Consider the following 13,130-nt stretch of genomic DNA (forward strand, 5'->3'; position numbering starts at 1 on the left):
AATTTTTTAATAGGACCGTCTAGCACTTTCTTTTTTTCAGCAGTAACTCAGAGATAGTTTTGTGGTCCTACTTGTGCAAAACTAAAAGCGTTGTTTCGACGAACGACCATAAATACGAATAGAATTCATCTTTAATTTCATCACTCCTCGGTGTTTTGTTTTTCTATTATTATATTTTTTAATCTTCCTCAATTTTGCTGATCGGTATTTCTTTTAATACAATTATTTTCTGAAAAGAACCCGAGCGGCACGTCGAAACGCATCATAAAAGTAATTGAACAAACGTTTGTACCAGACTATAATCGAGTTTCAGGTTGGACGTACGCTTTACAAGCAATCGCCTGTGGAATATTTAATTTCAGTCGTTTATTTCATTACCCTTTCCAGATCCAATTTATTTGACAAAGAGAGTATTGTAATTACAAAATATTGATATTCGACGATTGTATTAGATATGCTCGCGTGGACGAAGAATGGAAATTTTCGAGAAACTCGAGGCTCGAGTTTGCGTTTCGCCTTTGCAGGTTGCGCAGCTCGATGGAAGACGCTGGATCTTCGGTAACGAGGGTTAACGCTGACAGCGTGAAATAACGACGGGTAGAGCCGCATTAAAGCTTTATTAGGATCGTTGAAAATTCCTCCGCCGAATGACGGCGTTTGCTACGAGCGCTGAGAAACGTTCGACACGTTACTGGCCTGCATTAGACTAAATATAATTTAAACGAACACCCTTTACTCTTCACTTTAAAAATCGATGTTTTGACACCCTTAAACTTTACGAAGATTGAGATTTTTTACGTTTTCTTTACAGTTAACATTTACAGCATTTATCCTCCAGTTTTTGTTCGTGTACTTTGTACGAAACATATTTAATTGTTATTAAAAGTACGTAAGAACCCATTCCGCTAGGCCACGATATAAGCACACGTTGCCCAAGTTGCCCTTAAATTGGCTATTCCGGCAAAAGGGATTAAGCTTCTCCGTAATTTGTCAGAAAATCGCCACGCTCTTTCCCTTTCGACCGAAAGGGGAAGGTTAGGCGACCCTGGATTGGCCTCTCGGTGTGGCTTCAAACACGGCTCCAGACGTGTTCCTTTCTCGAAGGCCGGGTATTCGTTGCTTCCAGCGACCGAACCGCCCGACTGGAATTGATAGTGGAGGAAACACCGAAATTCCGGAGCTCCTGTAAATCTCTGGAGGAAATCAGTTTGTCGAAGGGGACGGCGGGGGCGGTGGGCGAGCGGTGGGCCACGGGTGTTCTAATCGGCTTGTACGTGTAACTTTCGTGCACCTCTGCAAATAGGTAAGCTCGTTGGCAAAGGCGGTTAAGCTCGAGGGATGTTTTCATCGGTGGTAGTTAAGTTCCAGGTAAATCCAATCGTGCCTTCGATCGGAAACGAAATCCTTCGAGAACGGAAACGACCGGGAAAACTTGACGCGCGTTCGCGTTCGATCGACCTTTGACATCGCGAACGACAATTCCTCGAGGCGTTAATTAAAACACAAATTGGATGACGTTCCACAACTGATAAAAGCGTTCGACATTGTAACGAAATCCTATTCCAAAACAATCCTCTTATCAGCGAGTCTACTAATGGAAGCTGGTAGTCCAATCAATTCCAACGATGTTCTAGAACGCGGTGTTTAGAATTGCAATGCAATCGATCCTAACCACTTTGTCTTTATATTACGTCACCTGATAAGTAAACTAACTAACTGTTACAAGATCGTCGATCATTGCAATGTACGATCCGTTTGCGTCGAGTTTGTTGCTATACCGAGAAGTTCGTTAGTTTACGAGACGCGTTTCCGGAGCATTTATAATGCAAAATTGGTAACGCTCGTCGCTGTCTGACGACGAATACGCCATTTCCTCTTCACTGACAACAGAGTCCTCCGTTCTCGTCGGGCGAAGAGTCACGTTCATTGAGCACGAAATGCAGCAGCGACGCACGTGTTCCGACAATCTGTCACAAGAATATTCCGACAGTCCCACGTACAGCGCGAGCTTATGGCGGATGATTTTGCCTGCACCTGCTGTAATCCAGGTTTCGAAGCTGCTCGATCAGCCAATTGCGGGCGTGCGTCAACGTCGATGGAATACGCGACGTTTCGAGTTGTTTTTAAACAAAGTTCCAAATCTCCGGATCTAGGTGGATCGGTGTTTAATTCTCTTGGCCGGTCGAACAGCGAACGAAAGCTTTCCTCGATGCTCCATTGCGCAAACATCGAATTTATCGAATGGTTATCGAGTCCCTGATACATCAGAATTAAATAAACCCGAAACGTTAACTAGAATTCCGTGGGACGAGAGCACGTAAAGGGACGGCATCTCGACGTCTGATATCGTTCACGCGCAGCTAATATAATTCTCTTGGGTCCTTCCATTATTCATCGCCAAAGATTGGTACCAAAGAATGGCGGTGCACGGAACGAGGAACCGTGAACGCGACGGAACGAGCCCTCGCTTTAAACCGCCATTTTCCGAATTAATTAGACGGAATTCCCTCTCAACGGGACCGTTTTCTTCACCGGGGCCGAACAGACGACGTTTCTCATTACGAATGAATTTCATTATCTCAGTTTTTGCGTCAGACACGCGCCCGCCCGTTATTAATCGACGTTATTCCATTATTGCGGCGCGTAATTGTTGCTAATAGAGACTGTAATTGGGAGCACCTTTCTGACACAGTTAGGCAAACTGATAATCGAGCAAGATAAACTGAACGAGAATATCGGTACAATTAACGTTTCCCTCTCGATTTTCAACCGTCGTCTCGTCGGACGGGAACTTTCCCCTAATTCGAGTGGAACACCTTCAAAGACCGATTCAGCGAAACGTTTTAAATTAATATTCGACGAACGAACCGTTCGAGCACGATGCATTTTATACCGTTGAATTATAAGAAACGAGTGTACTAGAGATGACGACGGGGCAAAAGTTTCGAGAACGAACTTATTTCACGGTTCGTATCCTGTTCAAACACGACGACTCACCTAGGACGACGAGAGTATGAATATGCATCCCCTTTAATGACCCCTACAAAAAGGTGACGAGAACCCGAGGGCATACTTGGCGCTGCGTTCTTGCTTTGAAATGCTTCTAAGTCGATGTAGGTGTGCGGAACGTTTGCTTCTCGACCATCTGACGCCGCATCTACAAGGACTTTATTTACAATTTTCAATCTAAAAAGCCAAGGAAAAGATTTTTTCACAGGAAAATGCTAACATGCTTCCGCCAAAGTTTGTAAAGTCTTATCAAAGTTGTACGTTAATTTTCGCGTTGCAAGTTCACGTTTCCAGTACGACGTACACTCGCAGTAGTATGAGATACTCGTAATCAGACACTGGAAACAACTTCCTACCGTGGTTCCCACATTTAATGCAAACGCTTCCATTATTTTATTTACTCTCAAAATAGCTTCACAATTAAATATTTTTCTCCCTCACTGTCAACCAAATTACTCGTATTTCTAATTTACTACAAATGGAGAATATTATAAGTCCTCGAAGCGTGTCTACATTACTCACCGTAGTCATCCTCGTAGATGATGGCGACTTTGGTCCAGTTGAGAAACTCCATGATGTCCTGATAAGCGGCGTTGAGCAAACTTTGTGCGGGATAAAGGTTGATGCTGAACTCTTTCGCCTCCGGGTCCAGGTCCAGCCTGGCTTCCAGGTGTGGAATGTCCAATGCGTCGCATATGCTGTGAATGTGTTGGCCCAGGATCGGATCAGACGGGCCGAATACCGCTTGCACCCCGTATTTGACCTGCTGACATGCTGCGACAGAAACCATAAAATACGATATAGTAAATCTCGTAATATATCGAATCGTTATAATCGTCGCTGGTGAGATTAAATCTCGCTGGAGTCCACGAGTATCGACAGAATCGAAAAGATTAAACATCGTATTATTGTAACGCGTCTCGTTTAAAGCACCGGACTATTCGATCGGCTGGTTCATTCGATTCTCGTTAAGGGAACCCGCGAATCTGCTTAGCCATCTACTGGCACAATTTCGTCGGTCGTTCGTTCGATAAACCATTACACGGAGAAATCGGCTGTAGACGACGAGAGGGGGCTACCCATTAAGATCGTACGCGTGTAGAACGACTGGAGAACGACGTTAATGCAGAATTAACGCCTCGCTAAGTTGAATAGATGACCAAGGTTGTTGTTCAACGGAGTATACTTCCTCTATGGCTGCTCCAAGTTGTTGAACCGATCGTAGAAATCACGGTTATTACCGATAATGGTGATACGCTTTCTCTGATGTCGCTGTGCCGATGGTTTCGAGAACTTCGACGCGATACCATTTTCCCAGCTAACTGCATCTAATGGTGATCATTATTTTTAGATTCAGAAAGCAATATTAAGTTCTGCAACGATAATCTCGTGCATTAAACCACATATTCTTCTTTCTTTCTTTTTCTTCTACAGTAAAATTCCGATTATTACGTTTATTCTTTTATTTCCTAGTCTTGAGATATACTGCTTCAAAGTGGAACAAAATGTTAAGATTGTGCATCAAATTGTAAGGGAATCCATGTAAGAAGGTTTTAATCTCCGACTTCGTGATGGTTTTTCTCATATATATTTTCTGACTTCGTTAGACCGATGATGGAACCATCGAATCAAATTTAATCATCTATCATTATCATTATTACTATAAATACCAGCCCCAGTGGGAAGTTCTTGCACTTCTTAAGTGGACATAATGAAGTAATGTATGACGGTGGAAAATTTATTGATCGCTGTAACTAACGATGATGGATAATCTGGTTGGAGATCCCTCCAATCAAGTTTCAAGATTATAATTTAATTAGATAGTGAAGAACAGACGTGTTTAATATATAAATATCCGAAGAGACGTCCGAGCTAGAGGATCAAAACTTCGTACGACTAAGACACTTCGTACACTCTTGTAAAATTTTAATGATGCACGTAGTTACTACCTTCGTTAACGGTGGATCGAACGCGTTCAAAGATCACGAAGCTCGTAAAGCTGTTCTTGATAGTCTTTGATGTGCGACGTGGTGGCGTACATGCATGTATATGCGCAGAATGGTTGACTATAGTGGCTCGAATCCCCGTGTTATCTTGCTTCAATTGCAAGAGCTGTTACGGTCCGCGTGGGTGCTATTCGAGTCCTAAGTTAGTCAACTCCGTGATACCTTTCAAGCCTCAGACAACCAGTCCTTATGCTGGTAAGTTAATACATTACACGGTACAATAACTCACGGATTCAAACGTCCCGTTGGGAACAGCAGTTTCCAGGTACTAACATCACGACTGAGTGTTTTAGAAGCTAGAGGTTCGCGTTGGATACAGTACGGCAACAGTTCGTGGAATCGAATTCCACAGAGATTTCTTGGCTATGAAACGATCGACGAAACTCACGATTTACAGTTATAAAAAGGCGATAAAAATGTAGATTCGAAATAGCAAACAATCGTATTCTGCAATCTTGCATTTAATCGTGAGTTTTTTAAAAGCTTTTTTAGCTTGAATAAACTGTACTTTACAAAACCACCCTCCACCCACATAAACTGGTATAACTTCTCTCGTCGTTTGGAAATAACCTCGATCAGCGGAGCTTGAACTGCGATTTAACACCAGTCGGCTCGCGTAAAAGTGGTTCAAGAGCACCGAAAAATGAAGCAGCTCTCGCAAGAAGCGTAATCCTCTCTAGAAATTCCTCGGCTAGTCGCTTAATCTTCCAGCCAGGTCGGCCAGTCCTCCAGCTATTCGAAGAGTTCCCAGTATAAAGGACTTATCTACTTACGACAACGGCCAAGTGGCTTTCAGCGAGGCCCTTTATGCCCCCAGGATAAAATAAAGCGGTATCTATCATCGTTCTCTACCGAAGTCGACTGGCGACGCGTTCCTGGGGGGACGCGTCGACGATGAAAATGTGCCACGACGCCGCCACGCGGATCTGATTACCCCACCGGGACCACATTAGTAAACTTACCCTCTATGAAATTTATTAAATTTGTTATTCATCATCCTTGGAATACATAATCCTCCTCATTTTGCAAGATTTTTCTCAAAACGAATGAATTATATTTTATGTTTCGTTCGTTCTTTATTTATTGTTTAATATCGTTACTTTCTGATCATCTGAATCGCGAGCGATAAAAATGCTAAAAATCAAATGAAATCATTACCATTTTTCGAAGTACCTCATTTTGTTAAAATTTCTTCGATATATTGTCTGATGAATACGGAACAGTGATAAGTAATAGTATTTTCGAGTCGAGTGTTAGATATATCACAGCGTAAAAGAATGTTGGAGGTAGTCCAATTTAGGCGACCTTACCCTCTGAATTATGGCAACGGCGCTCAAAATTTATGAAGCCTCTCTTACTCTAGTTCTTTTGATTATCTGGTCGCGGAGGGTCGAAAAATATCAACGGGGATGGGAACTAACGAGTAATGAATTCTCAGCGTACGAGATAATGGGATTTTGGTGGTCCATTATCGCGCCACATTTTGAGCGCCATCGCGGTCATTACATGCGAATTACACCGGCCTCGGGCCATTTTTCTCTCGTATCAGAATTTCTCTATCGGAGACGGTAATGAAGTTTCGTAAAATTCCCATTGATGTTAAAGAAATGCAAATAATAATTCCAGCAAACGTTGATCATCGTCCATGAATAAAGCAAAATACAAAGAACAACAAATACAAATCAAAAGGGAAGAATAGTTTATTTCACACCACGAATTTAAATATAATTATTAAATCAATTATACGAAAATTTGTAATGGAGAAGAAAATTTTAATTCAATCTTTTCGCAAGCAAATTGAGGAAATGAAATTTAAAAATTCGACTCAAATTTTCTTAAGTAAGAGTGATCTATCAGCATGTTTTTTAATTTTTACTGTCAGTATTTTGTTTTCAATCTGTGGTGTAAGTATACGTATTGTGTTTTCCGGTTCGAATATTATTGCGCTGATTGCCGACTAGATTCATCGCCTAACTTCCTTGGTTATTTCCGATACAAATGCTGTTGGCACCATGATATACATTCCATTTCGCAGCTTCACTGGGTTATTCTCTTTCCGACGAGTCGGACACGTGTTTTGTTTCCTCGGTTCAGACTTTTCAACGTCCACGCGTTTTCTTTCTTACAAGTTATTTTTACTGAAATTTAATTTTTAGTGTTTATGCGTTCCACTCTAAAGTCTCATTTATTCCAAGCTCCTAAGGAAGGAAGTTACGGTAATTCGCATAGTTTTTTCTTGGTTAATTTGCCTTTGGCACGAGCAATTTACTACGCACAAACTTCACTGGCGCTTATTGAAAAGATTAAATCGACGGAAGAAAAAGAGAATTCTCTAATTTATAAATTAGACTTTTATTAGTTTCGAGCACGCTTCCGAAATTGTTTTTAATTTTGTTTTGCTGGCCGTCGAAACTCGACAAAAGGGATTAACCCACGGAATGGGCATTGCGCACCATTCCTTTCAAAACGAAGCTCCTCGAATTTCCATTTCATTATCCTTTAAAGCGCAGCAGTAATCTACTACTAAAGACTCGGAGGGAAAACACTCGGTTAAAAGTTTCGTTTCGTCGCAATAACATCTCGGAAATCGATGCAACTTAATTCCCAACAATGAAACCAATTTGCACACCTGTGAAATGCACGGAGTGTAAGTAACAGGTGCGAGTAAAACTTTCGAGAAACGTTTCTTATTCTCAGATGATAAAAAAAGTTCGTAATTTGCGGGAGCATTCGTTATACAGTTTACACCGATGTTCGAACTTTCCGACAGTTCTTGCTATAGAAATCTACGGAAACAGAAACAATTATATCTTTCAACTTCTTTCACTTTTACATCTTGAAAATTTCCTTTCAGGGCGAAACGAATGTCCTCGACTCCTTTACTAGATACTCCACGTTTATAACAAAAATAATACATTATAGTTAGTAACTCGTACTCGTAATACGCTTTTCATGCATCGAGGATTTAAGATCTCGATGTTACGGTACACAGTGGAAAGAAAAGTTGACCTTTCAGTGAATCTGCCCGGCGTTCGGGCGACTGGCAAACGCTACAGAAACCGCTGAAAGTAAAGAAAAAGTTTTCATTTACACAAGAGCAAGCGCAAGATAAAGGAAGCAAAGGCGGCGTAAATGAGTTGCTCGCTGGAACGGGACGATTAATTTGCGATTTAATGAAGTAAACGTTGACGGAAAGTCGGGGTAGAAAAAGATTTCGAACGAGGCGTGGCCTTTCAAATCGTAGGCCCCGAGGCCGTTTCCATTTCCTCTTTTTCATCCCCCCCTCCCCCCTCTGTGCTGTTCGTGTTTCGTTTATTTTTTAATATTCGCCCCATTAGCATGTACTTTGAGCCGACGATTTCACCGCGGGCAACGGTCGAGTGGAAATGACAAGGAAGGGAAAAATGGCAAAGGCGGCGAGACGGACCGGGAATAAAGATAAATGAAAAAGCCACGACAGAAAGGGAATAGGAACGGTCAAGATAAGAAGAAAACCGCGCAGAGAGTTCGGAGTAAATACGAATGCTCGACGTCTGGATAGCAATCAGAAATAATAAAAATGTATTACTGGATCCCGAGCGGGGCAGATAGCCCCCGAGGATGGTAAAGATGTAAATAGCTATCGATAATAACGGGAAGAAACGATTTCCATCAATATTTACGCGTCCCGTATCTTCTTGGTTGCTAAAGCGGAAAAGCTTTTTACTATATTTCACGGCTTGGAAACGGTTATGGTATCGATTTCGGTTCTTGAAACTGTTATGAAGTACCTTTAGTGCGAATAACTGTTACGAATAACCCAAATTTCGGACCGGATTTGTTTCCGTTACGGTTCCTATATCGATTCTACGATTGTTACTTTTTCGTTTTTATATCGGATTCAAATTTGTTATAGAACCGATTCTCGTATTAAATTTAACGAGTTTTACAGTAGACATAAACACAATATATTCTAGCTATAAATTTCTGCGAGAAGTATGATATTTTTGTATTTTTACGGAAAGAATGATTGATCGCAAGATACGTGATCGTATATCAATAGATGTGAATTATATTCACGTCATACATAAGTATGCAGGGTGTTCGGCCACCCCTGGGAAAAATTTGAATGGGGGATTCTAGAGGCCAAAATAAGACGAAAATCATGAATACCAATTTGTTGATGAAGGCTTCGTTAAACAGTTATTAACGTTTAAAGTTCCGACCGTATTGAATTTTTTTCTAAGAAAATGCGCAAGATTTCGGGGGTATATCTATTCACCAAAAATTATTGTAATTGACCCCCGCAACTGTAAATAATTTTTTTAGAACGATTTGAAAAATTTCTTTTTCGTCGAAAAATTTAGGCACTACCCCCTGGGTCGATTTTTCTTAAAAATTCCTTTTTCATTTTTAGTAATTTTGTTTGACGCCCTACAGAAAAGTTTTCTAATACTTTTTTGTAGGTACCCATGAGCTCTACTTCAGGAAAAAGTTTCATTGAAATATATTCACAATTGTAGGAGTTACGGCTGTTTGAAAATTGGACCATTTTTATGGGGTTTTTTCTCATTTTGCGGGGTCAAGGACCAACTTTTCGAATATTTTTGCACTTTGTGCATATTCCCCACCAAAATACGCGTAGTTTGCTTTTTTAAACATTAAAATCGTCCAATCCGTTCAGAAGTTATGATGTTTTAAAGATACGCATGAAATTTCAGTGAAACATATCAACGCTATGGTCAGACATGAAATTTTCGGTAATTAATTTTTTTCTCGAAACTGTGTAGGATTTCGGGGGTATGTCTATTCACCAAAAATGATTGTAATTGATCCCCGCAATTGAAAATAATTTTTCCAGAACGATTTAAAATTTTTTAATTTTGTTGAAAAATTTCACACCTCAAATTTTTTTCTCCAAACTGGATAGGATTTCCGGGGTATATCTATTCATCAAAAATTATTATAATCGACCCTTGCAATCGGAAGTAATTATTCCAAAACGATTTGAAATTTTTTAATTTAATTGTTAATAAGTTTTTAACGAAGCCTGCATCAACAAGTTGCTATTCTTGATTTTCGTCTTATTTTGACCTCTAGAATCTCCCATTAAAAGTTTTCCCAGGGGTGGCCGAACACCCTGTATAGTATTGAATACGGGTCATGTATGAATCGTGACTTATACGATCGTTCACCATCGCATGGAACTATGACTGATCATACGTGATAATATATGAAATCATCTATTTTTGAGTAATATTATATATGGACTTGTATTATTGTCCACGAGAGATGCCAGTAATTGAAAGCAAACTCCCATTTAAAGCAGCATTTCAAATCTTTCCCCTACGTTACGCAATTCAGCGTTTAACGTTTCACGTTATACCGTTTTGTATTGCATCTTGAAGGGTGAAACCCAGCACTCGTTATTTCATTGGTCGCGCGAGGATGAAAAAAACGATACGGGGAAGATAGAACAAGGAAAGGTAAGCTCGTATTCTCGCAAAGAGCATATTTACCGAGACCAGATTTCAACGAGGCGTGCAAAGGTTCGGACACTTTCCGGCGGAACTAATTTATAACGATTTAAAAGAGCGTAAAGCGCATTCATGGAAAGAGCGAGTCGAAATTACGCTGCTCGAAGGAAATCCTCGTTGAGCTCGAGATTGAAAAAAAAGGACTTCGATATTGATGGCGTCCTTCCCTCCGCGCGGTTCAAACTTCATGAAGTATCGCTAATTACGACCAATTATTCTTTCGAATACATCCCCGGAGCCGCGTAACCTCTGAAACGGCTTTCAATTCGTCGTCATTTTTTCCACGTTTAACAAATTTCGCTTGCTACGCGCGAAACAGAATTTGCTTCGTTTATCCCGAGAGTTCGCAATGTTCGCTTTCCACGACACATACGCTTATTTGTTCCTTCAATATTCAACCGACGAAATATTAATTCTCCGCGTTCAGTCCACAGCTGACTATATTAAATTAGACTGTCTCGCTTGAGGCTCGCGTTTCGAAAATGCATACCGAACGATTGTATAAATTACAAGCACGGTAGTTTGCGACGCAGGTAAAGGGCAGGGGTCTTGGGCGGCTTCGATCGAACGGACTTTAATTAAACTTTTTAATTAAATCTGGAGTTTGTCCTCGATGTTCCATTGTCACGACAACGTAGCTTCTGGCTACTTCGACGCGCAACACCGGATTTGTTTTAACCCGTTGAAACCGTTCGACGGGACAACTTTGCGTCAAAGAAATCATACGAGGATTATACTTGGCAATTTATGAAAGTTTTCAGGATTATTATAAAATTGTAAGTATTCCACGCAGTGAATTATTGAATATCGGGGACACGTACGCGTATCGAAATTTATTCAATATTCTATCGTTTTATGTGCGAGGGTAACAAGAAGATTGTCGATGGTTCGATTATCGAAGATTTTGCTGTCGTCTCGCGATTTCTTCTCAATTTTTCTCGCCAAGTCGATTGTCTCGGTCGTCGGTTAATTTATCTTCGTTAATTAACCTGAAAGGCCAAAGACGGATAAGCTTCCGGTAAATTTACCGCTAAACGTGGGCGCTAATAATTACATCATCGACGACAGAGTCGAGAGAGGTGGGATGGCAGCCACAGGGATGAGGTGGTTTGGGGGGGAGCAATTAAGTGCTACCAGCATCGATCTCGCTAGTCACCAAGGATTGGCCCGCCACGGTTTCACTAAAATGGTCCGACAGGAAAAATCCAATTTCTCGGTTCTGCGGGTGGACCAATAAATTCGTGATCCTGCGCCACATGGGACCGACGATACGTGTACCGGAAGTGCGACGCACCCGTAATGAGCCGCAGGCTGAGCCGTTAATTCCCCGAGACAGTTTGAAAGGTATACTCGAGAGAAACGTTTCCAGAGGATGACGATCGAACCTCCGATCCACTTTCGCGGAGAACAATGTTCCCCTGATTGGTTCCTTGATACGCTCATCCAACCTTACCATTAATACCCTGTGCACCAAATTAAAGTTTCTTTATCATGCAACGATTATGAGTCTTCAACTACCTGTTTTTATTCTTGACGATTATTTTCAGATGAATTAAATGCAGACAGGAAAGAGAAAGATTGGAAGTGTTCGCCAGATGTGGCGGAACGAGTAAAAGTTTTTTGAAAGCCGACGAAAAAGTCAGCGTTATAGCGTCCTTGTTAGAGCGGAACTATAGCCTGACCCAAATACTGGAAGCGTCCCGTATTCACGGAAGCCGAAAAGGAACCGGGGACAACAAGGAGCAAAAAGCAAGGATGAAAGCCAGCCAGCTAAATCCGAATTTGTTTACGAGCGCGATCGCGTCGGCAAACTTTCCGCGGCGCAGAGGCGGAGGAGAGAAGTTAATCTTCCTAGCGGTCTCTGTTTCTCGCGGGACGAGCAACGTTCGCGATTCGACCTTTCGAACTTTTCCGTTAAACGGAAGAGGACCGACTCCGGCGGTTCCGGAGGCTCGGGAGATTCGTTGGTTCGAAGGTCGTGCACTCAACCCGGCCAGCTCTAACCGAGAAATTTACGAGGTCTCTTGGTCGAGAGATAAAAGCCAGGGTAGCTTTTTCCAGCGTCAAGGTTACGGGTTAGGGCTGTCCATCGAGTTCCTGGACCATGTTTCCGTCTCGGAATTCGGAAAGGCTTTGCACTTTATGGCGGGCCGCGTGTTTTCCACGGGAAACAGCTGAAACACGAACACCGCGGCTTCGGAGAATTTACATGTTTCGACGAGCTTGTGTGTCGAGTTTGGAATTCGTGTCGACGTAGGCGACGGAAAACGCGCGCGATCGACGCGAAAAATTCAGATACGCCGCATACCCGTTGGCTGCTGGCCACCGGTTATCTTCGTCGTTCCTAGCACCGATGTCGACACGGTTCGCGAAATCGATACGCGAATGTCGCCGTGTCTGAATGTTTTTCCGTCGATTTTCCCTGGGCCGGTTGTTAGAAAACAAACACCCGATATACATGTTTGTTCAAGGAAGTATTCTAGTTTGACACTTCGAGGAAACCCTTTGTTTCTCGTTTTCTTATTGTGACTGTGTTCGTGGAAGAAGCAAGATCGCAAGAGGAAAGAAATATTTTAAAAGTATGTGTTACTATTGACTA

The 13,130-nt window shown here is 41.7% G+C and overlaps 1 protein-coding gene across 4 annotated transcripts in view; it reads right to left on the reverse strand.

Moving 5' to 3' along the window:
- The window catches only part of LOC143345550 (glutamate receptor ionotropic, kainate 2), a 131,517-nt gene that overhangs the window by 63,895 nt on the left and 54,492 nt on the right, over window positions 1–13,130 (reverse strand). For all 4 annotated transcript variants that reach the window (XM_076772801.1, XM_076772800.1, XM_076772802.1 and 1 more), the window contains exon 4: window positions 3,532–3,783. In XM_076772801.1, coding sequence (XP_076628916.1) covers window positions 3,532–3,783 — 252 coding nt within the window. The remainder of the gene's footprint in view (window positions 1–3,531; window positions 3,784–13,130) is intronic.

The sequence above is a fragment of the Colletes latitarsis genome, chromosome 9 (assembly GCF_051014445.1).
Source record: "Colletes latitarsis isolate SP2378_abdomen chromosome 9, iyColLati1, whole genome shotgun sequence".
Lineage (NCBI taxonomy): Eukaryota > Metazoa > Arthropoda > Insecta > Hymenoptera > Colletidae > Colletes > Colletes latitarsis.